General features: G+C 49.4%; 1 protein-coding gene across 2 annotated transcripts in view; it reads right to left on the reverse strand.

Moving 5' to 3' along the window:
* The window catches only part of LOC129861366 (regulator of G-protein signaling 17-like), a 161,012-nt gene that overhangs the window by 20,324 nt on the left and 116,542 nt on the right, over window positions 1–24,146 (reverse strand). The window contains exons 3-5 of one of the 2 annotated variants that reach the window (XM_055932746.1): window positions 17,812–17,951; window positions 8,739–8,819; window positions 6,758–6,992 (exon numbers count right to left, since the gene is read on the reverse strand). In XM_055932746.1, coding sequence (XP_055788721.1) covers window positions 6,758–6,992; window positions 8,739–8,819; window positions 17,812–17,951 — 456 coding nt within the window. The remainder of the gene's footprint in view (window positions 1–6,757; window positions 6,993–8,738; window positions 8,820–17,811; window positions 17,952–24,146) is intronic. The other variant, XM_055932747.1, reaches the window with a different exon arrangement.

A 24,146-nucleotide genomic window follows, 5' to 3' on the forward strand; every position in this document is an offset into this window, starting at 1 on the left:
GGAGGGCAGAGGATAGTAGAGGAGGGCAGAGGATAGTAGAGGAGGGCGGAGGATAGTAGAGGATAGTAGAGGAGGGCAGAGGATAGTAGAGGAGGGTAGAGGATAGTAGAGGAGGGTAGAGGATAGTAGAGGAGTGCAGAGGATAGTAGAGGAGGGTGGAGAGAAGATGACTGTATAGGGGAGGGTAGATTAGAGAAGAGGAGAGTAGAGTAGAGTAGAGGAGAGGGGAGAGTAATAAAGGGTACATGAGGGTAGAATTGAGTAGATTAGGATGGTAGAGGAGAGCAGAGGAAAGTAGAGGAGGGTAGAGGAGGATAGAAGAGAGGAGGGTAGAGAAGAGGAAAGGAGGCTAGAGGATAGGAGGGTAGAGGACAGGAGGGTAGAGGAGAAGAGATAAGGGTAGAGGAGGTTAGAAGAGGTTAGAGGAGGGTAAGGCTTCATGGCTGGCCTGCATTGCCCTGTATATGGCTTCACACGATTTAGAGACAGACCATGATACTAACGAACACACCAAGTGCTTAGCACTTCTGAAGAATACTGGCCATAATTTGAAAACCGAGTGTAGAATCTGTAAAAATGTTGTCAGTCAGATGTCCACCAGTGGGGTGTCCCTAAAACACAGGGCACAAATGGCTGGCAGACGAATGGTAGAGCAACATTCGGTGTGGTGCATGTGGTCCTTAACTAGCCCTCTGTAACCCTTCATGGGGCAGCAGGAGAGGTTAACTAACCCTCTGTATCCCTTCATGGGGCAGCAGGAGAGGTTAACTAACCCTCTGTAACCCTTCATGGGGCAGCAGGAGAGGTTAACTAACCCTCTGTAACCCTTCATAAGGCAGCAGGAGAGGTTAACTAACCCTCTGTAACCCTTCATAGGGCAGCAGGAGAGGTTAACTAACCCTCTGTAACCCTTCATAGGGCAGCAGGAGAGGTTAACTAACCCTCTGTAACCCTTCATAGGGCAGCAGGAGAGGTTAACTAACCCTCTGTAACCCTTCATAAGGCAGCAGGAGAGGTTAACTAACCCTCTGTAACCCTTCATAAGGCAGTAGGAGAGGTTAACTAACCCACTGTAATCCTTCATAGTGCAGCAGGAGAGGTTAACTAACCCTCTGTACAACTTCATGGGGCAGCAGGAGAGGTTAACTAACCCTCTGTAACCCTTCATAAGGCAGCAGGAGAGGTTAACTAACCCTCTGTAATCCTTCATAGTGCAGCAGGAGAGGTTAACTAACCCTCTGTAACCCTTCATAGTGCAGCAGGAGAGGTTAACTAACCCACTGTAACCCTTCATAGGGCAGCAGGAGAGGTTAACTAACTCTCTGTAACCCTTCATGGGGCAGCAGGAGAGGTTAACTAACCCTCTGTAACCCTTCATAAGGCAGCAGGAGAGGTTAACTAACCCACTTTAACCCTTCATGGGGCAGCAGGAGAGGTTAACTAACCCTCTGTAATCCTTCATTGTGCAGCAGGAGAGGTTAACTAACCCTCTGTAACCCTTCATAGTGCAGCAGGAGAGGTTAACTAACCCACTGTAACCCTTCATAGGGCAGCAGGAGAGGTTAACTAACTCTCTGTAACCCTTCATGGGGCAGCAGGAGAGGTTAACTAACCCTCTGTAACCCTTCATAAGGCAGCAGGAGAGGTTAACTAACCCACTTTAACCCTTCATGGGGCAGCAGGAGAGGTTAACTAACCCTCTGTAACCCTTCATAGGGCAGCAGGAGAGGTTAACTAACCCTCTGTAACCCTTCATAGTGCAGCAGGAGAGATTAACTAACCCACTGTAACCCTTCATAAGGCAGTAGGAGAGGTTAACTAACCCTCTGTACACCTTCATAAGGCAGTAGGAGAGGTTAACTAACCCTCTGTACACCTTCATAAGGCAGTAGGAGAGGTTAACTAACCCTCTGTACACCTTCATAAGGCAGGGTGCTCAGTATGAAACAGTATCCCCTTCACTTTGTGTGACACACTCTCCACAAACAAACCACAGTTCTCCAGGAAAAACCCTCCCCCCCTGCCCTAGCCAAGCAGACCACCCAGATCCTGTCCTCTAACCAGAGGACCCTCAGAGACAAGATAGACAGTCAGGCAGATCAGATCACATAACCACCAGCCTCTAACAATGGATGGACAGGCTGAGGATTTCCCCTGAGCCGCAGCAGGGATTCACTTCGATGGACAGGCTGAGGATTTCCCCTGAGCCGCAGGGCTTCGTGTGGATGGAGAAGCTGAGGATTTTTCCTGAGCCATGTGGATGTGTAGTTGTGGCAGCGTTGTGGATAAACTTTGTTTAACAGAACAGGGTAGGTTTGGGCTGGGCTAGACTAGTACAGCCATGAGAGCCACAGCAATCTCAACCGATCCTCTCCTCACACAATACACAGCGAGAGAGATTGGCTATACTTAAACTCTAACATCATCCTTAGCTCTGGCATCTTCCCCAATATTTCGAACCAAGGACTGATCACCCCAATCCACAAAAGTGGAGACAAATTTTACCCCAATAACTACTGTGGGATATGCGTCAAAAGCAACCTTGGGAAAATACTCTGCATTATCATTAACAGCAGACTCGTACATTTACTCAGTGAAAACAATGTACTGAGCAAATGTCAAATTGGCTTATTACCAAATTACCGTACGACAGACCACGTATTCACCCTGCACACCCTAATTGACAAACAAAACAAAACAAAGGCTTCTCATGCTTTGTTGATTTCAAAAAAAGCTTTTGACTCAATTTGGCGTGAGGGTCTGCTATACAAATTGATGGAAAGTTAGGGGAGAAATATACAACACTATAAAATCTATGTACACAAACAAAGTGTGAGGTTAAAATAGGCAAAAAACACATTTCTTTCCACAGGGCTGTGGGGAAGCAGCTTAAGCCCCACCCTTTCAACATATACAGTTGAAGTCGGAAGATTACACACACCTTAGCCAAAAATGCACAATTCCTGACATTTAATCCTTGTAAGAATTTCCCTGTCTTAGGTCAGTTAGGATCACCACTTTATTATAAGACTGAAATGTCAGAAAAATAGTAAAGAATTATTTATTTCAGATATTATTTCTTTCATCACATTCCCAGTGGGTCAGAAGTTTACATACACTCAATTCGTATTTGGTAGCATTGCCTTTAAATTGTTTAACTTGGGTCAAACATTTCAGGTAGCCTTCCACAAGCTTCCCACAATAAGTTGGGTGAATTTTGGCTCATTCCTCCTGACAGAGCTGGTGTAACTGAGTCAGGTTTGTAGGCCTCTTTGCTCGCACATGTTTTTTCAGTTCTGCCCACAAATGTTCTATAGGATTGAGGTCAGGGCTTTGTGATGGCCACTCCAATACATTGACGGTTGTCCTTAAGCCAATTTGACACAACTTTGGAAGTATGCTTGGGGGTCATTGTCCATTTGGAAGACCCATTTGTTACCAAGCTTTCACTTCCTGACTGATGTCTTGAGATGTTGCTTCAATATATCCACATAATTTCCCTCCCTCATGATGTCATCTATTTTGTGAAGTGCACCAGTTCCTACTGCAGCAAAGCACCCCCCACAACGTGATGCTGCCACCCCTGTGCTTCACGGTTGGGATGGTGTCTTCGGCTTGCAAGCCTCTCCTTTTCCTCTAAACATAACGATGGTCATTATGGCCAAACAGTAATATTTTTGTTTCATCAGACCAGAGGACATTTCTCCAAAAAGTACAATCTTTGTCCCCATGTGCAGTTGCAAACCGTAGTCTGGCTTTTTAATGGCAGTTTTTAGCAGTGGCTTCTTCCTTGCTGAGCGGCCTTTCAGGTTATGTCGATATAGGACTCGTTTTTACTGTGGATATAGATACTTTTGTACCTGTTTCCTCCAGCATCTTCACAAGGTCATTTGCTGTTTTGGGATTGATTTGCACTTTTCGCACCAAAGTACGTTACTCTCTAAGAGACAGACCGCGTCTCCTTCCTGAGCGGTATGACGGCTGCGTGGTCCCATGGTGATTATACTTGCATACTATTGTCTGTACAGATGAACGTGGTACCTTCAGGCGTTTGGAAATTGCTCCCAAGGATGAACCAGACTTGTGGAGGACTACAGTTTTTTTTTCTGAAGTCTTGGCTGATTTGCCCATGATGTCAAGCAAAGAGGCACTGAGTTTGACGGTAGGCCTTTAAATACATGCACAGGTACACATTCAATTGACTCAAATTATGTCAATTAGCCTATCAGAAGCTTCTAAAGCCATGACATCATTTACTGGAATTTTCCAAGCTGTTTAAAGGCACAGTCAACTTAGTGTATGTACACTTCTGACCCACTGGAATTGTAATACAGTGAATTATAAGTGAAATAATCTGTCTGTAAACAATTGTTGGAAAGATTACTTGTGTCATGCGCAAAGTAGATGTCCTAACCGACTTGCCAAAACTGTAGTTTGTTAACAAGACATTTCTGGAGTGGTTGAAAAATGAGTTTTAATGACTCTAACCTAAGTGTATGTAAACTTCCCACTTCTAACTGTATATCAACTAATTGGCAAGGGCACTAGAACAGTCTGCAGCACCCGGCCTCACCGTACTAGAATCTGAAGTCAAATGTCTACTGATGATCTGGTGCTTCTGTCACCAAACAAGGAGGGCCTACAGCAGCACCTAGATCTTCTGCACAGATTCTGTCAGACCTGGGCCCTGACAGTAAACATCAGTAAGACAAAAATAATGGTGCTCCAAAAAAGGTCCAGTTGCCAGGACCACAAATACAAATTCCATCTAGACACCGTTGCCCTAGAGCACACAAAAAACTATACATACCTCGGCCTAAACATTAGCGTCAAAGGTAACTTCCACAAAGCTGTGAACGATCTGAGAGACAAGGCAAGAAGGGCCTTCTATGCCATCAAAGGGAACATAACATTTGACCAATTAGGATCTGGCTAAAAATAAATATTAATGTATACTTTTTTTTGCCCCTTTTTCTCCCCAATTTGGTTTCCAATTGGTAGTTACAGTCTTGTCTCATCGCTGCAACTCCCGTACGGATTCGGGAGAGGCGAAGGTCGAGGGCCGTGCGTCCTCCGAAACACAACGCCCACTTAACCCGGAAGCCAGATGCACCAATGTGTCGGAGGAAACACTGTGCACCTGGCAACCGTGTCAGCGTGCACTGCACCCAGCCCGCCAGAGGAGTCGCTAGTGCGTGATGGGACAAGGACATCCCTGCCGGCCAAACTCTCCCCTAACATGGACGACGCTGGGCCAATTGTGCGCCGCCCCATGGGTCTCCCCGTCATGGCCAGATGCAACTTGAACTTGAACCAAGAAGCTCTAGTGGCACAGCTAGCACTATGATGCAGTGCCTTAGACCACTGCGCCACTCGGCAGGCCCCTTGAATAAAAATACTTGAATCAGTTATAGAACCCATTGTCCTTCATGGTTGTGAGGTCTGGGGTCCGCTCACCAACCAAGAATTCACAAAATGGGACAAACACCAAATTGAGACTCTGCATGCAGAATTATGCAAAAATATCCTCCGTGTACAATGTAGAACACCAAATAATGCATGCAGAGCAGAATTAGGCCGATAGCCGCTAATTATCAAAATACAGAAAAGAGACGTTAAATTCTACAACCACCTAAAAGGAAGCGATTCCCAAACCTTCCATAACAAAGCCATCACCTACAGAGAGATGAACCTGGAGAAGAGTCCCCTAAGCAAGCTGGTCCTGGGGCTCTGTTCACAAACACAAACACACCCCACAGAGCCCCAGGACAACAGCACAATTAGACCCAACCAAATCATGAGAAAACAAAAAGATAATTACTTGACACATTGGAAAGAATCAACAAAAAAACTGAGCAAACTAGAATGCTATTTGGCCCTAAACAAAGAGTACACAGTGGCAGAATACCTGACCACAGTGACTGACCCAAAGTTAAGGAAAGATTTGACTATGTACAGACTCAGTGAGCATAGCCTTGCTATTGAGAAAGGTTGCCGACAGGCTATGTTCACACTGCCGACAAAATGAGGTGGAAACTGAGCTGCACTTCCTAACCTCCTGCCAAATGTGTGACCATATTAGAGACACATATATTTCCCTCAGATTACACAGATCCACAAAGAACTCGAAAACATATCCAATATTTGATAAACTCCCATATCTACTGGGAGAAATACCACAGTGTTCCATCACAGCAGCAAGATTTGTGACCTGTTGCCACAAGAAAAGGGCAACCAGTGAAGAACAAACACCATTGTAAATACAACCCATATTTATGTTTATTTATTTTGTACTTTAACTATTTGCACATCGTTACAACACTCTAAAAAGACATAATATGACATTTGAAATGCCTTTATTCTTTTGGAACTTATGTAAGTAAAATTTACTGTTCACTTTTTATGGTTTATTTCACTTTTGTTTATTGCTTTGGCAATGTAAACATATCTTTCCCATGCCAATAAAGTAACTTGAATTGAGAGGGAGACAAATAGAGGTCTTGCTTTTTGCCATTGCAGTCGCTCCATTCCTGGCAGAGGTGAATTACAGTGTTGAAGTTTAATGTTGAGAGATCTCACTCCAAAACAGAGCTTTCATATGCAATATGAAAGAGAGAGAGGGGCTGCAGTCTCAACCTTTTCAGGACGAGGTGGAGGACAAAGACGAGAGGACAGGCAATAGGCAGAGGAGTATAGAGAGAGAAAAGGAGAGAGGGAGGACAGAGAGGATTGGGTGAGGAACAGGAAGTACTCGTACCTCTTTGGGAGACAGGACAGAGATGTAATCCTCGTAGATCATGCGTGCCTTCTCCTCCACTGTGTTCTTGTTCATCTCCTGTTTGAGGTCTTCACAGGCCAGCCAGAACAACATGTTCTCCTCGCTGTACTCAGTCCTTAAGAACTCTCTGAATACGTTCCGACCTGCAGGATTCTTCATCAGCTTGTCGAACGACTGGGCCCAAACCCTCATCTCCTCTAATGTTGGTTTGGCGCTGAGAGATGGAGGGAAAGAGAGAGAGAGGTTAAACGACTGGGCCCAAACCCTCATCTCCTCTAATGTTGGTTTGGTACTGGGAGATGGAGGGAAAGAGAGAGAGAGGTTAAACGACTGGGCCCAAACCCTCATCTCCTCTAATGTTGGTTTGGTGCTGGGAGATGGAGGGAAAGAGAGAGAGAGGTTAAACGACTGGGCCCAAACCCTCATCTCCTCTAATGTTGGTTTGGCGCTGAGAGATGGAGGGAAAGAGAGAGAGAGGTTAAATGACTGGGCCCAAACCCTCATCTCCTCTAATGTTGGTTTGGTGCTGAGAGATGGAGGGAAAGAGAGAGAGAGGTTAAACGACTGGGCCTAGACCCTCATCTCCTCTAATGTTGGTTGTTTGGAGAGAGAGAGATTGATCTATGACCCTTTAGGGTATAGGGGTTAGGGTGTAGGGGTTAGGGTGTAGAGGTTAGGGCGCAGGGGTTAAGGCGTAGGGGTTAGGGTGTAGGGGTTAGAGGTTAGGGTGTAGGGGTTAGGGCGTAGAGGTTAGGGTGTAGGGGTTAGGGTGTAGGGGTTAGGGTGTAGGGATTAGGGTGTAGGGGTTAGGGTGTAGGGGTTAGAGTGTAGGGATTAGGGTGTAGGGGTTAGGGTGTAGGGGTTAGGGTGTAGGGGTTAGAGTGTAGGGATTAGGGTGTAGAGGTTAGGGTGTAGGGGTTAGGGGTTAGAAGTTAGGGTGTAGAGGTTAGGGTGTAGAGGTTAGGGTGTAGGGGTTAGGGTGTAGAGGTTAGGGTGCAGGGGTTAGGGCGTAGGGGTTAGAGGTTAGGGTGTAGGGGTTAGGGTGTAGAGGTTAGGGTGTAGGGGTTAGGGTTTAGGGTGTAGGGGTTAGAGGTTAGGGGTTAGGGTGTAGGGGTTAGGGTGTAGGGGTTAGGGTGTAGGGGTTAGGGTGTAGGGGTTAGAGGTTAGGGTGTAGGGGTTAGGGTGTAGGGGTTAGAGGTTAGGGTGTAGGGGTTAGGGTGTAGGGGTTAGAGGTTAGGGTGTAGGGGTTAGGGTGTAGGGGTTAGAGGTTAGGGTGTAGGGGTTAGGGTGTAGGGGTTAGGGTGTAGGGGTTAGAGTGTAGGGGTTAGGGTGTAGGGGTTAGGGTGTAGGGGTTAGGGTGTAGGGGTTAGAGGTTAGGGTGTAGGGGTTAGGGTGTAGGGGTTAGGGTGTAGGGGTTAGGGTGTAGGGGTTAGGGTGTAGGGGTTAGAGTGTAGGGGTTAGGGTGTAGGGGTTAGGGGTTAGGGTGTAGGGGTTAGGGTGTAGGGGTTAGGGTGTAGGGGTTAGAGGTTAGGGTGTAGGGGTTAGGGTGTAGGGGTTAGGGTGTAGGGGTTAGAGTGTAGGGGTTAGGGTGTAGGGGTTAGGGGTTAGGGTGTAGGGGTTAGGGTGTAGGGGTTAGGGTGTAGGGGTTAGAGGTTAGGGTGTAGGGGTTAGGGTGTAGGGGTTAGGGTGTAGGGGTTAGGGTGTAGGGGTTAGGGTGTAGGGGTTATAGGTTAGGGTGTATGGGTTAGGGTGTAGGGGTTAGAGTGTAGGGGTTAGGGTGTAGGGGTTAGAGGTTAGGGTGTAGGGGTTAGGGTGTAGGGGTTAGGGTGTAGGGGTTAGAGTGTAGGGGTTAGGGTGTAGGGGTTAGGGGTTAGGGTGTAGGGGTTAGGGTGTAGGGGTTAGAGGTTAGGGTGTAGGGGTTAGGGTGTAGGGGTTAGGGTGTAGGGGTTAGGGTACTCACCAAGGTTCACAGTTTGATATGGTCTCCAGATGTGTCTCCAGGGATTTCCTCCTTCTGTCCTCTTCATTCCTAACAGTGAAACTACAAGGTGGTGAAACTACATCACAGCACTTTCACATAGATGGATGGACACTCACTCACTCACTCACTCACTCACTCACGCACGCACGCACGCACGCACGCACGCACGCACGCACGCACGCACGCACGCACTCACTCACTCACTCACTCACTCACTCACTCACTCACTCACTCACTCACGCACGCACGCACGCACGCACGCACGCACTCACTCACTCACTCACTCACTCACTCACTCACTCACGCACTCACAGGTACACGCACACACAGGGTTGGGGAGTAATGGATTAAATGTAATATATTGTAATCAGATTACAGATATTTTGGAAAAACTAGATTATTACTTCTAGGATTACGTTTAAATACAGAAAGGTTGTTTGCTATAACTCTGTTATCTTTGACACCTTTCGGTTTTCTTAATGACATTGAAAATCAGCATTGAAAAAAGCTTCTTTTTTTTCCTGAGCGAGTTTGACCACAAGGCAGACGTCACTAGGAAGACACACGAAATGCATTTGATGGATCATGGGAAAAGGGCAGGAATAGGCTTTTTATAGGCTACAGTCCAAACGATGTCTTCCAAAGGTGTGACTGCTGTCGGTATCCAAAGAGGATTCAATTTGAATTAACGCTACACCCCGTGCACACGTTGGATAGACTAAATCAGCTGCAGATTAGCAGCACATCAAAGTGTCACCAACAAAAACAATAGGCCTGTAGCAAAATGCAGCACATGGCATGTCCCGTCCCCCGTCCCCTGTCCCCCGTCCCCTGTCCCCCCCCCCCCCCCCTGTCACGCCCTGATCTATTTCACCTGTCTTTGTGATTGTCTCCAACCTCCTCCAGATGTCTCCTGTTTTCCTCATTAGTCCCCCGGTGTATTTATCCCTGTGTTTCCTGTCTCTCTGTACCAGTGTATTTATCCCTGTGTTTCCTATCTCTCTGTGTGCCAAATAAAATAAAATACATTTTTTTATTTATATAGCCCTTCGTACTTCAGCTGATATGTCAAAATGCTGTACAGAAACCCAGCCTAAAACCTGTAGAACCACCTGCATTGCTTGCTGTTTGGGGTTTTAGGCTGGGTTTAGAAGCTTTGCCAGTTCGTCTTGTTTTGCCAAGTCAACCAGTGGTTCTCCTAGATCCCAGACTCTGATGTTTCCTAGCCCTCCTGGTTTTGACCCTTGTCTGTCCTGACGCCGAACCCGCCTGCCTGACCACTCTGCCTGTCCTGACGCCGAACCCGCCTGCCTGACCACTCTGCCTGTCCTGACGCCGAACCCGCCTGCCTGACCACTCTGCCTATCCTGACGCCGAACCCGCCTACCTGACCACTCTGCCTGTCCTGACGCCGAACCCGCCTGCCTGACCACTCTGCCTGTCCTGACGCCGAACCCGCCTGCCTGTCCTGACGCCGAACCCGCCTACCTGACCACTCTGCCTGTCCTGACGCCGAACCCGCCTGCCTGACCACTCTGCCTGTCCTGATGCCGAACCCGCCTGCCTGACCACTCTGCCTGTCCTGACGCCGAACCCGCCTGCCTGACCACTCTGCCTGTCCTGACGCCGAACCCTCCTACCTGACCACTCTGCCTGTCCTGACGCCGAATCCGCCTGCCTGACCACTCTGTCTGTCCTGACGCCGAACCCGCCTACCTGACCACTCTGCCTGTCCTGACGCCGAACCCGCCTACCTGACCACTCTGTCTGTCCTGACGCCGAACCCGCCTACCTGACCACTCTGCCTTTCCTGACTCCGAACCCTCCTACCTGACCACTCTGCCTGTCCTGACGCCGAACCCGCCTGCCTGACCACTCTGCCTGTCCTGACGCCGAACCCGCCTGCCTGTCCTGACGCCGAACCCGCCTACCTGACCACTCTGCCTGTCCTGACGCCGAACCCGCCTGCCTGACCACTCTGCCTGTCCTGATGCCGAACCCACCTGCCTGACCACTCTGCCTGTCCTGACGCCGAACCCGCCTGCCTGACCACTCTGCCTGTCCTGACGCCGAACCCTCCTACCTGACCACTCTGCCTGTCCTGACGCCGAATCCGCCTGCCTGACCACTCTGTCTGTCCTGACGCCGAACCCGCCTACCTGACCACTCTGCCTGTCCTGACGCCGAACCCGCCTACCTGACCACTCTGCCTGTCCTGACGCCGAACCCGCCTACCTGACCACTCTGCCTGTCCTGACGCCGAACCCGCCTGCCTGACCACTCTGCCTGTCCTGACTCCGAACCCTGCTACCTGACCACTCTGCCTGTCCTGACGCCGAACCCGCCTACCTGACCACTCTGCCTGTCCTGACGCCTAACCCGCCTACCTGACCACTCTGCCTGTCCTGACCTCGAGCCAGCCTATCGCCTGGTACTGTTTGGACTCAGACCTGGTTTATGAACTCTCGCCTGTCCCCGACCTGCCTTTCCCCTACCCCTTTTATTATAATAAATATCGGAGCTCAAACATCTGCCTTCTGTGTCTGCATTTGGGCCTTGTGCCCTTAAAGCATTCATTTTTCACATGCAAAAAGCACTTTTCGGTAGTGCTTAAAGTTTGCCATTCCGAAAGCAGCATTTATTTTTCAACTCAATGAGCTCGATCAGTCGTCCATGACAACCAAATCATAAACAACAGATTAGGCTAATTAGTCCTTCGTTTTTTGGGTTACGCTCCGGTAAAATAATTTGGCTAATCTATATTTCCAAGTCGGATTCTTGAAGATCAAGGCTGACTGGATATCTGACAGACTTTGGTTTAGAATGTAAATACTGTACATAACATATATAACCTACAGCACCAGTTAAAAGTTTGGACAAACATTTGTTTTTAAGGAGCGGGACACTAATCCGGATGCTTATAAGAAATCCAGCTTTGCCCTCAGACGAACCATCAAACAGGCAACTCGATTACAGACTACAAAGGGAAACCCAGCCACGAGCTGCCCAGTGACAAGAGCCTACCAGACGAGCTAAATGCCTTTTATGCTAGCTTCGAGGCAAGCAACACTAAAGCATATATGAGAGCACCAGCTGTTCTGGACAACTGTGTGAGAACGCTCTTGGTAGCTGATGTGAGCAAGACCTTTAAACAGGTCAACATTCACAAAGCCGCGGGGCCAGATGGATTACCAGGACGTGTAATCAAAGCGTGCGCGGACCAACTGTCAAGGGTCTTCACTGACATTTTCAACCTCTCAATGACCGAGTCTGTAATACCTACATGTTTCAAACAGACCACCATAGTCCCTGTGCCCAAGGAAGCAAAGGTAACCTGCCTAAATGACAACCGCCCCGTAGCACTCACGTCGGTAACCATAAAGTGCTTTGAAAGGCTGATCATGGTTCACGTCAACAGCATCAACCCGGAAACCCTAGACCCACTCCAATTTGCATACCGCCCCAACAGATCCACAGTTGACGTAATCTCACTCCACACTGCCCTTTCCCACCTGGACAAAAGGAACCCTTATGTGAGAATGCTGTTCATTGACTACAGCTCAGCGTTCAAGCCCATAGTGCCCACAAAGCTCATCACTAAGCTAAGGACCCCGGGAGTAAACACCTCCCTCTGTAACTGGATCCTGGACTTCCTGACAGGCTGCCCCCAGGTGGTAAGGACTCATTAAGTTTGCTGACGACATAAGTGGTAGGCCTGATTACCGACAACGATGAGACAGCCTATACGGAAGAGGTCAGAGACCTGGTATTGTGTTGCCAGGACAACAACCTTTCCCTCAATGTGAGCAAGACAAAGAAGCGTGTACTACCGAAAAAGGAGGGCCGAACAGGCCCCCATTAACATCGACGGGCTGTAGTGGAGAGGGTCGAGAGTTTCAAGTTCCTTGGTATCCACATCACCAACAAGCTATCATGGTCCAAACACACCAAGACAGTCTTGAAGAGGGCACGACAACACCTTTTCCCCCTTTAGGAAACTGAAAAGATTTGGCATGACTCCCCCAGATCCTCAAAAAGTTATACAGCTGCACCATCGAGAGCATCCTGATCGGTTGCATCACTGCCTGGTATGGAAACTGCTTGGCATCTGACCGTAAGGTGCTACAGAGGGTAGTGCGTATGGCCCAGTACATCACTTGGGCCAAGCTTCCTGCCATCCAGGACCTATATACTAGGCGGTTCAGAGGAAAGCCCAAAAAATTGTCAAAGACTCCAGCCACCCTAGTCATAGACTGTTCTCTCTATTACCGCACGGCAAGCGGTACCGGAGCGCCAAGTCTAGGTCCAAGAGGCTTCTAAACAGCTTCTACCCCCAAGCCATAAGACTGCTGAACAGCCAATCAAATGGCCACCCAGGCTATTTACATTGACCCTCCCTCATTTTCTACACTGCTGCTACTCGCTGTTTATCTATGCATAGTCACTTTACCCTTTACCTAAGTGAACAAATTACCACAACTAACCTGTAACCGCGCACATTGACTCGGTACTCCCTATAAATAGCCTCATTATTGTTATTTTATTGTGTTAATTTTTATTATTTTTTATTTCAGTTTATTTGGTAAATATTTTCTTAACTCTTTCTTGAACTGCATTGTTGGTAAAGGGCTTGTAAAGTAAGTATTTCACGGTAAATACCTGTTGTATTTGGCAAGTTTGATTTGATTTGGTTTATTTGCAGCAATTCGACCATGAAGGCCTGATTCACGCAATCTCCTCTGAACAGTTGATGTTGAGATGTGTCTGTTACTTCAACTCTGTGAAGCATTTTTTTGGGGCTGCAATCTGAAACTGGTAACTCTAATGAACTTGTCCTCTGCAGCAGAGGTAACTCCAGGTCTTCCCTTCCTGTGGTGGTCCTCACGAGAGCCAGTTTCATTATAGCGCTTGATGGTTTTTGCGACTGCACTTGAAGAAACTTTCAAAGTTCTTGACATTTTACGGATTGACTGACCTTCAGGTCTTAAAGTAATGATGGACTGTCATTTCTCTTTGCTTATTTGAGCTGTTCTTGCCCTGATATGGACTTGGTCTTTTACCAAATAGGGCTATCTTCTGTATACCAAGGTACGCTGTGAGTGTAGGGGGAGAGGACAGGGATGCTGTGAGTGTAGGGGGAGAGGACAGGGACGCTGTGAGTGTAGGGGGAGAGGACAGGGACGCTGTGAGAGTAGGGGGGGGACAGGGATGCTGTGAGTGTAGGGGGGGGACAGGGACGCTATGAGTGTAGGGGGGGGACAGGGACGCTGTGAGTGTAGGGGGAGTGGACAGGGACACTGTGAGTGTAGGGGGAGGGGACAGGGATGCTGTGAGTGTAGGGGGAGGGGACAGGGACGCTGTGAGTGTAGGGGGAGGGGACAGGGACACTGTGAGTGTAGGGGGAGGGGACAGGGACGCTGTGAGTGTAGGGGGAGGGGACAGGGACACTGTGAGTGTAGGGGGAGGGGACAGGGACTCTGTGAGTGTAGGGGGAGGGGACAGGGATGCTGTGAGTGTAGGGGGGGGGCAGGGATGCTGTGAGTGTAGGGGGAGGGGACAGGGACGCTGTGAGTGTAGGGGGAGGGGACAGGGATGCTGTGAGTGTAGGGGGAGGGGACAGGGACTCTGTGAGTGTAGGAGGGTGGATGCTGTGAGTGTAGGGGGGGGGGGGGCAGAGACGCTGTGAGTGTAGGGGGGGGGGGGACGCTGTGAGTGTAGGGGGGAGACAGGGACGCTGTGAGTGTAGGGGGAAGGGACAGGTATGCTGTGAGTGTAGGGGTGGATGCTGTGAGTGTAGGGGTGGATGCTGTGAGTGTAGGGGTGGATGCTGTGAGTGTAGGGGTGGATGCTGTGAGTGTAGGGGGGGATGCTGTGAGTGTAGGAGGGGGATGCTGTGAGTGTAGGAGGGGATGCTGTGAGTGTAGGAGGGTGCTGTGAGTGTAGGAGGGGGATGCTGTGAGTGTAGGGGGATGCTGTGAGTGTAGGGGGGGATGCTGTGAGTGTAGGGGGGGATGCTGTGAGTGTAGGGGTGGATGCTGTGAGTGTAGGGGGGGATGCTGTGAGTGTAGGAGGGTGCTGTGAGTGTAGGGGGGTATGCTGTGAGTGTAGGGGGGATGCTGTGAGTGTAGGGGGGGTGCTGTGAGTGTAGGAGGGTGCTGTGAGTGTAGGGGGATGCTGTGAGTGTAGGGGGGATGCTGTGAGTGTAGGGGGGATGCTGTGAGTGTAGGGGGATGCTGTGAGTGTAGGGGGATGCTGTGAGTGTAGGGGGGATGCTGTGAGTGTAGGGGGGATGCTGTGAGTGTAGGGGAATGCTATGAGTGAAGGATGGGGATGCTGTGAGTGTAGGAGGGATGCTGTGAGTGTAGGGGGGGACAGTGAGTGTAGGGGGATGCTGTGAGTGTAGGGGGGATACTGTGAGTGTAGGGGGGATGCTGTGAGTGTAGGGGGATGCTGTGAGTGTAGGAGGGGCATGCTGTGAGTGTAGGGGGATGCTGTGAGTGTAGGGGGATGCTGTGAGTGTAGGGAGGGATGCTGTGAGTGTAGGGGGATGCTGTGAGTGTAGGAGGGGGATGCTGTGAGTGTAGGGGGGGATGCTGTGAGTGTAGGGGGGGATGCTGTGAGTGTAGGGGGGGATGCTGTGAGTGTTGAGGGGGACGTTGTGAGTGTAGGGGGGATGCTGTGAGTGTAGGGGGGGATGCTGTGAGTGTAGGGGGGGACAGGGACGCTGTGAGTGTAGGGGGGGATGCTGTGAGTGTAGGGGGGATGCTGTGAGTGTAGGGGGGGGGTGCTGTGAGTGTAGGAGGGTGCTGTGAGTGTAGGGGTGGATGCTGTGAGTGTAGGGGGGTGGATACAGTGAGTGTAGGGGGGATGCTGTGAGTGTAGGGGTGGATGCTGTGAGTGTAGGGGGGGTGCTGTGAGTGTAGGGGGGGGGTGCTGTGAGTGTAGGAGGGTGCTGTGAGTGTAGGGGTGGATGCTGTGAGTGTAGGGGGGTGGATACAGTGAGTGTAGGGGGGATGCTGTGAGTGTAGGGGGATGCTGTGAGTGTAGGGGGATGCTGTGAGTGTAGGGGGGATGCTGTGAGTGTAGGGGGATGCTGTGAGTGTAGGGGGGATGCTGTGAGTGTAGGGGGGATGCTGTGAGTGTAGGGGGGATGCTGTGAGTGTAGGGGGATGCTGTGAGTGTAGGGGGATGCTGTGAGTGTAGGGGGATGCTGTGAGTGTAGGGGAATAATGTGAGTGAAGGATGGGGATGCTGTGAGTGTAGGAGGGATGCTGTGAGTGTAGGGGGGGGCAGTGATGCTGTGAGTGTAGGGGGATGCTGTGAGTGTAGGGGGATGCTGTGAGTGTAGGGGGGGTACTGTGAGTTTAGGGGGGATGCTGTGAGTTTAGGGGGGGATGCTGTGAGTGTAGGGGGGGACAGTGATGCTGTGAGTGTAGGGGGATGCTGTGAGTGTAGGATGGGGATGCTGTGAGTGTAGGAGGGGGCAGGGACGCTGTGAGTGTAGGGGGGATGCTGTGAGTGTAGGGGGGATGCTGTGAGTGTAGGGGGGGGACGCTGTGAGTGTAGGGGGGATGCTGTGAGTGTAGGGGGGATGCTGTGAGTGTAGGAGGGGATGCTGTGAGTGTAGGAGGGGATGCTGTGAGTGTAGGGGGGATGCTGTGAGTGTAGGGAGGGATGCTGTGAGTGTAGGGGGGATGCTGTGAGTGTAGGGGGGGGGGACGCTGTGAGTGTAGGGGGGATGCTGTGAGTGTAGGGGGGATGCTGTGAGTGTAGGGGGGATGCTGTGAGTGTAGGGAGGGATGCTGTGAGTGTAGGGGGATGCTGTGAGTGTAGGAGGGGCATGCTGTGAGTGTAGGGGGGACGCTGTGAGTGTAGGGGGGATGCTGTGAGTGTAGGAGGGCGATGCTGTGAGTGTAGGGGGGATGCTGTGAGTGTAGGGGGATGCTGTGAGTGTAGGGGAATGCTGTGAGTGTAGGGGGATGCTGTGAGTGTAGGAGGGGCATGCTGTGAGTGTAGGGGGATGCTGTGAGTGTAGGAGGGGGATGCTGTGAGTGTTGGGGGGGATGCTGTGAGTGTAGGGGGGGGTGCTGTGAGTGTTGAGGGGGACGTTGTGAGTGTAGGGGGGATGCTGTGAGTGTAGGGGGGATGCTGTGAGTGTAGGGGGATGCTGTGAGTGTAGGGGGGGACAGGGACGCTGCGAGTGTAGGGGGGGATGCTGTGAGTGTAGGGGGATGCTGTGAGTGTAGGGGGATGCTGTGAGTGTAGGGGGATGCTGTGAGTGTAGGGGGGGATGCTGTGAGTGTAGGAGGGGACAGTGACACTGTGAGTGTAGGGGGGATGCTGTGAGTGTAGGGGGGGATGCTGTGAGTGTAGGAGGGGACAGTGACACTGTGAGTGTAGGGGGGATGCTGTGAGTGTAGGGGGGGATGCTGTGAGTGTAGGGGGGGACAGGGACACTGTGAGTGTAGGGGGGATGCTGTGAGTGTAGGGGTGGATGCTGTGAGTGTAGGGGGAGACAGTGACACTGTGAGTGTAGGGGGGATGCTGTGAGTGTAGGGGGGGATGCTGTGAGTGTAGGGGGGGACAGGGACACTGTGAGTGTAGGGGGGATGCTGTGAGTGTAGGAGGGGGATGCTGTGAGTGTAGGATAGGGACGCTGTGAGTGTAGGGGGGATGCTGTGAGTGTAGGGAGGGATGCTGTGAGTGTAGGGGGATGCTGTGAGTGTAGGGGGGCTGCTGTGAGTGTATGGAGGGATGCTGTGAGTGTAGGGGGATGCTGTGAGTGTGGGATGGGGACGCTGTGAGTGTAGGGGGGGATGCTGTGAGTGTAGGGGGGATGCTGTGAGTGTAGGGGGATGCTGTGAGTGTAGGGGGGATGCTGTGAGTGTAGGGGGATGCTGTGAGTGTAGGGGGATGCTGTGAGTGTAGGGGGATGCTGTGAGTGTAGGGGGGGATGCTGTGAGTGTAGGAGGGGGATGCTGTGAGTGTAGGAGGGGGATGCTGTGAGTGTAGGGGGGGGGGGGGGTGCTGTGAGTGTATAGGGGGGACCTACCATGAGCAGCTACAGCAGCAACACCAGCAGAAGCAGCATGTGTTGGGTCTCTGTGTGTTGGGCTGCCGTTGAGCCCGGCCGGGCGACATCTCGCTGACAGTCATCGGAGACTCTCCGTCTGCCGGGACAGGGCCTGTGTACTGAGAGAGAGAGAGAGAGAGAGAGAGAGAGAGACAGAGAGAGAGAGAGAGATTAACACACACACTTGTGTAAGTGTAACGGATGTGAAATGGCTAGCTAGTTAGCGGGTACGCGCTACTAGCGTTTCAATCAGTTACGTCACTTGCTCTGAAACCTAGAAGTAGGCTTTCCCCTTGCTCTGCAAGGGCCGTGGCCTTTGTGGAGCGATGGGTAACGATGCTTCGTGGGCGACCGTTGTTGATGTGTGCAGAGGGTCCCTAGTTCGCGCCCGTGTCGGGGCGAGAGGACGGTCTAAAGTTATACTGTTACATTTGGAACATAGCCACACAGGAGTGATTGCATAGAGATATGTACACGCACCTTTCAGCAACATGAAGAAACACACAATGTCAGTCCTTACGTTTGGCTCAGTCACGGCGGTCAGGTATTCTGCCACTGTGAACTCTGCATGCAGTCTCAATTTGGTGTTTGTGCCATTTTGTGAATTCTTGGTTGGTGAGCGGACCCCAGACCTCACAACCATAAAGGGCAATGGGTTCTATAACTGATTCAAGTATTTTTAGCCAGATCCTAATTGGTATGTTGAATTTTATGTTCCTTTTGATGGCTTAGAAGGCCCTTCTTGCCTTGTCTCTCCGATTGTCAACAGCTTTGTGGAAGTTCACTGTGGCGCTGATGTTAAGGCCGAGGTATGTATAGTTTTTTGTGTGCTCTAGGGCAATGGTGACGAGATGGAATTTGTATTTGTGGTCCTGGCAACTGGACCATTTTTGGAACACCATTATTTTGGTCTTACTGATGTTTACTGTCAGGGTCCAGGTCTGGCAGAATCTGTGCAGAAGATCTAGGTGCTGCTGTAGGCCCTCCTTGGTTGGTGACAGAAGCACCAAATCATCAGCAAACAGTAGACATTTGACTTTGGATTCTAGTAGGGTGAGGCTGGGTGCTGCAGACTGTTCTAGTGCCCTTGCCAATTAGTTGATATACATATATGTTGAAGAGGGTGGGGCTTAAGCTGCATCCCTGTCTCACCCCCAGCCCTGTTGAAAGAAATGTGTGTATTTTGCCAATTTTAAACACACACTTGTTTGTGTACATGGATTTTATAACGTTGTATGTTTTTCTCCCAACATCACTTTCCATCAATTTGTATAGCAGACCCTCATGCCAAATTGAGTGAAAAGTTTTTTTGAAGTCAACAAAGCATGAGAAGACTTTGCCTTTGTTTTTGTTTGTTTGTTTGTCAATTAGGATGTGCAGGGTGAATACGTGGTCTGTCGTACTGTAACCTGGTAAAAAGCCAATTTGACATTCTCTCTCGCTCTCGCTCTCTCGCTCTCTGCAGTGAGTCAAAGAGCAGACCAGGGGGTGTGAGTGTAATGTGGTGTCAGTGGATTCCCAGACCACAAATATAACCTGAGATGTTTAAACAACATCAGCAGTATCCTGATATCTCTACCTCACATGACACACTGACTGACTGTCTGACTCACTGACTGACTGACTGACTGTCTGACTCACTGACTGACTGACTGACTGACTCTCACTACACACTACTCTAATCCCCATCAACCCCTAAATACAACCCCTCATTCCTACCACAACAACCTGTCTGTGCACACTCTAAACATATCTGGCAGACTGAATACTCCTCCATCACGGAGGAGGGATGAACTCTCACTGGCAGACTGAATACTCCTCCATCACGGAGGAGGGATGAACTCTCACTGGCAGACTGAATACTCCTCCATCACAGAGGAGGGATGAACTCTCACTGGCAGACTGAATACTCCTCCATCACGGAGGAGGGATGAACTCTCACTGGCAGACTGAATACTCCTCCATCACAGAGGAGGGATGAACTCTCACTGGCAGACTGAATACTCCATCACGGAGGAGGGATGAACTCTCACTGGCAGACTGAATACTCCTCCATCACGGAGGAGGGATGAACTCTCACTGGCAGATTGAATACTCCACCATCACGGAGGAGGGATGAACTCTTACTGGCAGACTGAATACTCCTCCATCACAGGAGAAATCAAGAGAGAGAAAGGAAGAGAGAGAGACTGGGGGAAGGAGAGAGAGACTGGGGGAAGGAGAGAGAGGCTGGGGGAAGGAGAGAGAGAGACTGGGGAAGGAGAGAGAGAGACTGGGGGAAGGAGAGAGAGGCTGGGGGAAGGAGAGAGAGAGACTGGGGAAGGAGAGAGAGAGACTGGGGAAAGGTGAGAGAGAGACTGGGGGAAGGAGAGAGAGAGACTCGGGGAAGGAGAGAGAGACTGGGGGAAGGAGAGAGAGAGACTGGGGGAAGGGGAGAGAGAGACTGGGGAAGGAGTGCGAGGCTGGGGGAAGGAGTGCGAGGCTGGGGGAAGGAGTGCGAGGCTGGGGGAAGGAGAGAGAGACTGGGGGAAGGAGGGAGAGAGACTGGGGAAAGGAGAGAGAGAGACTGGGGAAGGAGTGCGAGGCTGGGGGAAGGAGTGCGAGGCTGGGGGAAGGAGTGCGAGAAGGAGAGAGAGAGACTGGGGGAAGGGGAGAGAGACTGGGGGAAGGAGAGAGAGAGACTGGGGGAAGGTGAGAGAGAGACTGGGGGAAGGAGAGAGAGAGACTGGGGGAAGGAGCGAGAGACTGGGGGAAGGAGAGAGAGAGACTGGGGAAAGGAGGGAGAGAGAGACTGGGGGAAGGAGAGAGAGAGACTGGGGGAAGGAGAGAGAGAGACTGGGGGAAGGGGAGAGAGACTGGGGGAAGGAGAAAGAGAGACTGGGGGAAGGTGAGAGAGACTGGGGGAAGGAGAGAGAGACTGGGGGAAGGGGAGAGAGAGACTGGGGAAGGAGTGAGAGACTGGGGGAAGGAGAGAGAGACTGGGGGAAGGAGAGAGAGTGACTGGGGAAGGAGTGCAAGGCTGGGGGAAGGAGTGCAAGGCTGGGGGAAGGAGAGAGAGACTGGGGGAAGGGGAGATAGAGACTGGGGGAAGGAGAGAGAGACTTGGGTAAGGAGAGAGAGAGATTGGGGGAAGGAGAGAGAGAGACTGGGGGAAGGAGAGAGAGACTGGGGGAAGGGGAGGGAGAGACTGGGGAAGACAGAAGAAGGGACAGAAAAGAGATTGAATAGATAGAGGAAGTGAAAAAAGGAAAGGAAATATGGACAGAGGATAAGAGGAGAGGAGATATGGATAGACACTCACTATAGACACTATAGACACTATAGACACTCACTATAGACACTATAGACACTATAGACACTCACTATAGACACTATAGACACTCACTAGACACTATAGACACTATAGACACTCACTATAGACACTATAGACACTCACTATAGACACTATAGACACTCACTATAGAAACTATATACACTATAGACACTATAGACACTATAGACACTCACTATAGACACTATAGACACTATATACACTTACTATAGACACTCACTATAGACACTATAGACACTATAGACACTCACTATAGACACTATAGACACTCACTAGAGACACTCTAGACACTATAGACACTCACTATAGACACTATAGACACTATAGACACTATAGACACTAAAGACACTATAGACACTCACTATAGACACTATAGACACTATATACACTTACTATAGACACTATAGACACTCACTATAGACACCATAGACACTCACTATAGACACTATAGACACTATAGACACTATAGACACTCACTATAGACACTCACTATAGACACTATAGACACTATAGACACTATAGACACTCACTATAGACACTATAGACACTCACTATAGACACCCACTATAGACACTATAGACACTATAGACACTATAGACACTCACTATAGACACTATAGACACTATAGACACTATAGACACTCACTATAGACACTATAGACACTCACTATAGACACTATAGACACTATAGACACTCACTATAGACACTATAGACACTCACTATAGACACTCACTATAGACACTATAGACACTCACTATAGACACTATAGACACTATAGACACTATAGACACTCACTATAGACACTCACTATAGACACTATAGACACTATAGACACTATAGACACTATAGACACTCACTATAGACACTATAGACACTATAGACACTCACTATAGACACTATAGACACTATAGACACTATAGACACTCACTATAGACACTATAGACACTATAGACACTCAGTATAGACACTATAGACACTATAGACACTATAGACACTATAGACACTATAGACACTCACTATAGACACTATAGACACTATATACACTTACTATAGACACTATAGACACTCACTATAGACACCATAGACACTCACTATAGACACTATAGACACTATAGACACTATAGACACTCACTATAGACACTATAGACACTATAGACACTATAGACACTATAGACACTATAGACACTCTTCTATGAGATGGGAAACACGGTGAAAGACGTGGAACATGTATTCTTTATGACAGAATGTTGACATTAGGAGAAATCAAACTTTCTTTGACCAAGTTACACTTCTCAAAAGACACTGAATTGGTGGATAGACCCCCCCCCCCCCCACCCCACTCACTCACTCACTCACTCACTCACTCACTCACTCACTCACTCACTCACACACACACACACACACACACACACACACACACACACACACACACACACACACACACACACACACACACACACACACACACACACACACACACACACACGAGATAATTGTACCATTTATTCCAACTAAAAGTACATGTTGCTGCTTGTCAGAGATAATGTCAGCATTCCAATCAGATTTCAGTGGTTATTTTTTTTATTTCCTAAAACACTTTTAGGAAAAACTAAAAACACACGCCATTTGCCCAGGTGGTCGGGAATAGAGGGTCACTGTCACTAAGTGTCTGGTTATTATACAGCATGATGAAAATATACTCATAGCTACAGTAAATAAAAGAAAAGGAGAGCGTGTGAGAGAGAGAGAGAGAGAATGAGAGACAGAGAGAAGATGAGATAAGAGGAGAGGAGAGAAGAGGAGAGAGGAGGAGAGCGGAGGAGAACAACGGAGAGCAGAGGAGAGAAGAGGAGAGAAGAGAGGAGAGAAGAGAGGAGAGAGGAGGAGAGAAGAGGAGAGAGGAGCGGAGAAGAGGAGAGAAGAGGAGAGGAGAGAAGAGGAGAGAGGAGGAGAGAAGAGGAGATAAGAGGAGAGAGGAGGAGAGCGGAGGAGAACAAAGGGGAGCAAAGGAGAGTAGAGGAGAGAAGAGCAGAGGAGAGAAATGGAAAGGAGGAGAGACATACTGAGACACACGAGTGAAGCACAGAATAGAGCAGAACAGACTCCTGTGGATTCCTTGGTGAAGGCCGTGTGAACTAAACCAACAGCACGTCTCACAGCACTTTGCGTCCTGTGTGTGTGTGTGCGTGAGGGGAAGTTCCTCTCACCACTAAAAGGGGAAGTTCCTCTCACCACTAAAAGGGGAAGTTCCTCTCACCACTAAAAGGGAAAGTTCCTCTCACCACCAAAAGGAGCACTTCTTCTCACCACCAAAAGGGGCACTTCTTCTCACCACCAAAAGGGGAAGTTCTTCTCACCACCCAAAGGAAAGTTCCTCTCACCACTAAAAGGGGAAGTTCCTCTCACCACTAAAAGGGGAAGTTCCTCTCACCACTAAAAGGGGAAGTTCCTCTAAGACAAAGTCATGTTTTGGAGGGAGTTGTCAGTGTGAAGCTTCCTTAAAGAATTTCTTATTCTTAAGGATTGGAGACTTTTTTCCCAAATATTTGTAACATACCCAAATCTAACTGCCTGTAGTTCAGGACCTGAAGCAAGGATATACATATTATTGATACCATTTGGAAGGAATGACTTTGAAGTTTGTGGAAATGTGAAATGAATGTAGGAGAATATAAGATATTAGATCTGGTAAAAAATAAAACAAAGAAAAAAACATGTTTTCTATTTAAAAACAAATTGGTTCCATCATATTTGAAATGCAAGAGGAAGGCCATTATATCACTTAAGAGTCTAGGCGCAATTTAGAGTTTGGCCACGAGATGGCAGCAGTGTATGTGCAAAGTTTGAGACTGATCCAATGAATCATTGCATTACTGTTCAAAATGTTGTATCAAGTCTGCCCAAATGTGCCGAATTGGTCAATATATACATTTTCAAGTACATAACTATAGAAAACATACAAAAATTATATGATAATAAAACA

This window comes from Salvelinus fontinalis, chromosome 8, assembly GCF_029448725.1.
Source record: "Salvelinus fontinalis isolate EN_2023a chromosome 8, ASM2944872v1, whole genome shotgun sequence".
Taxonomy (NCBI): Eukaryota; Metazoa; Chordata; class Actinopteri; order Salmoniformes; family Salmonidae; genus Salvelinus; species Salvelinus fontinalis.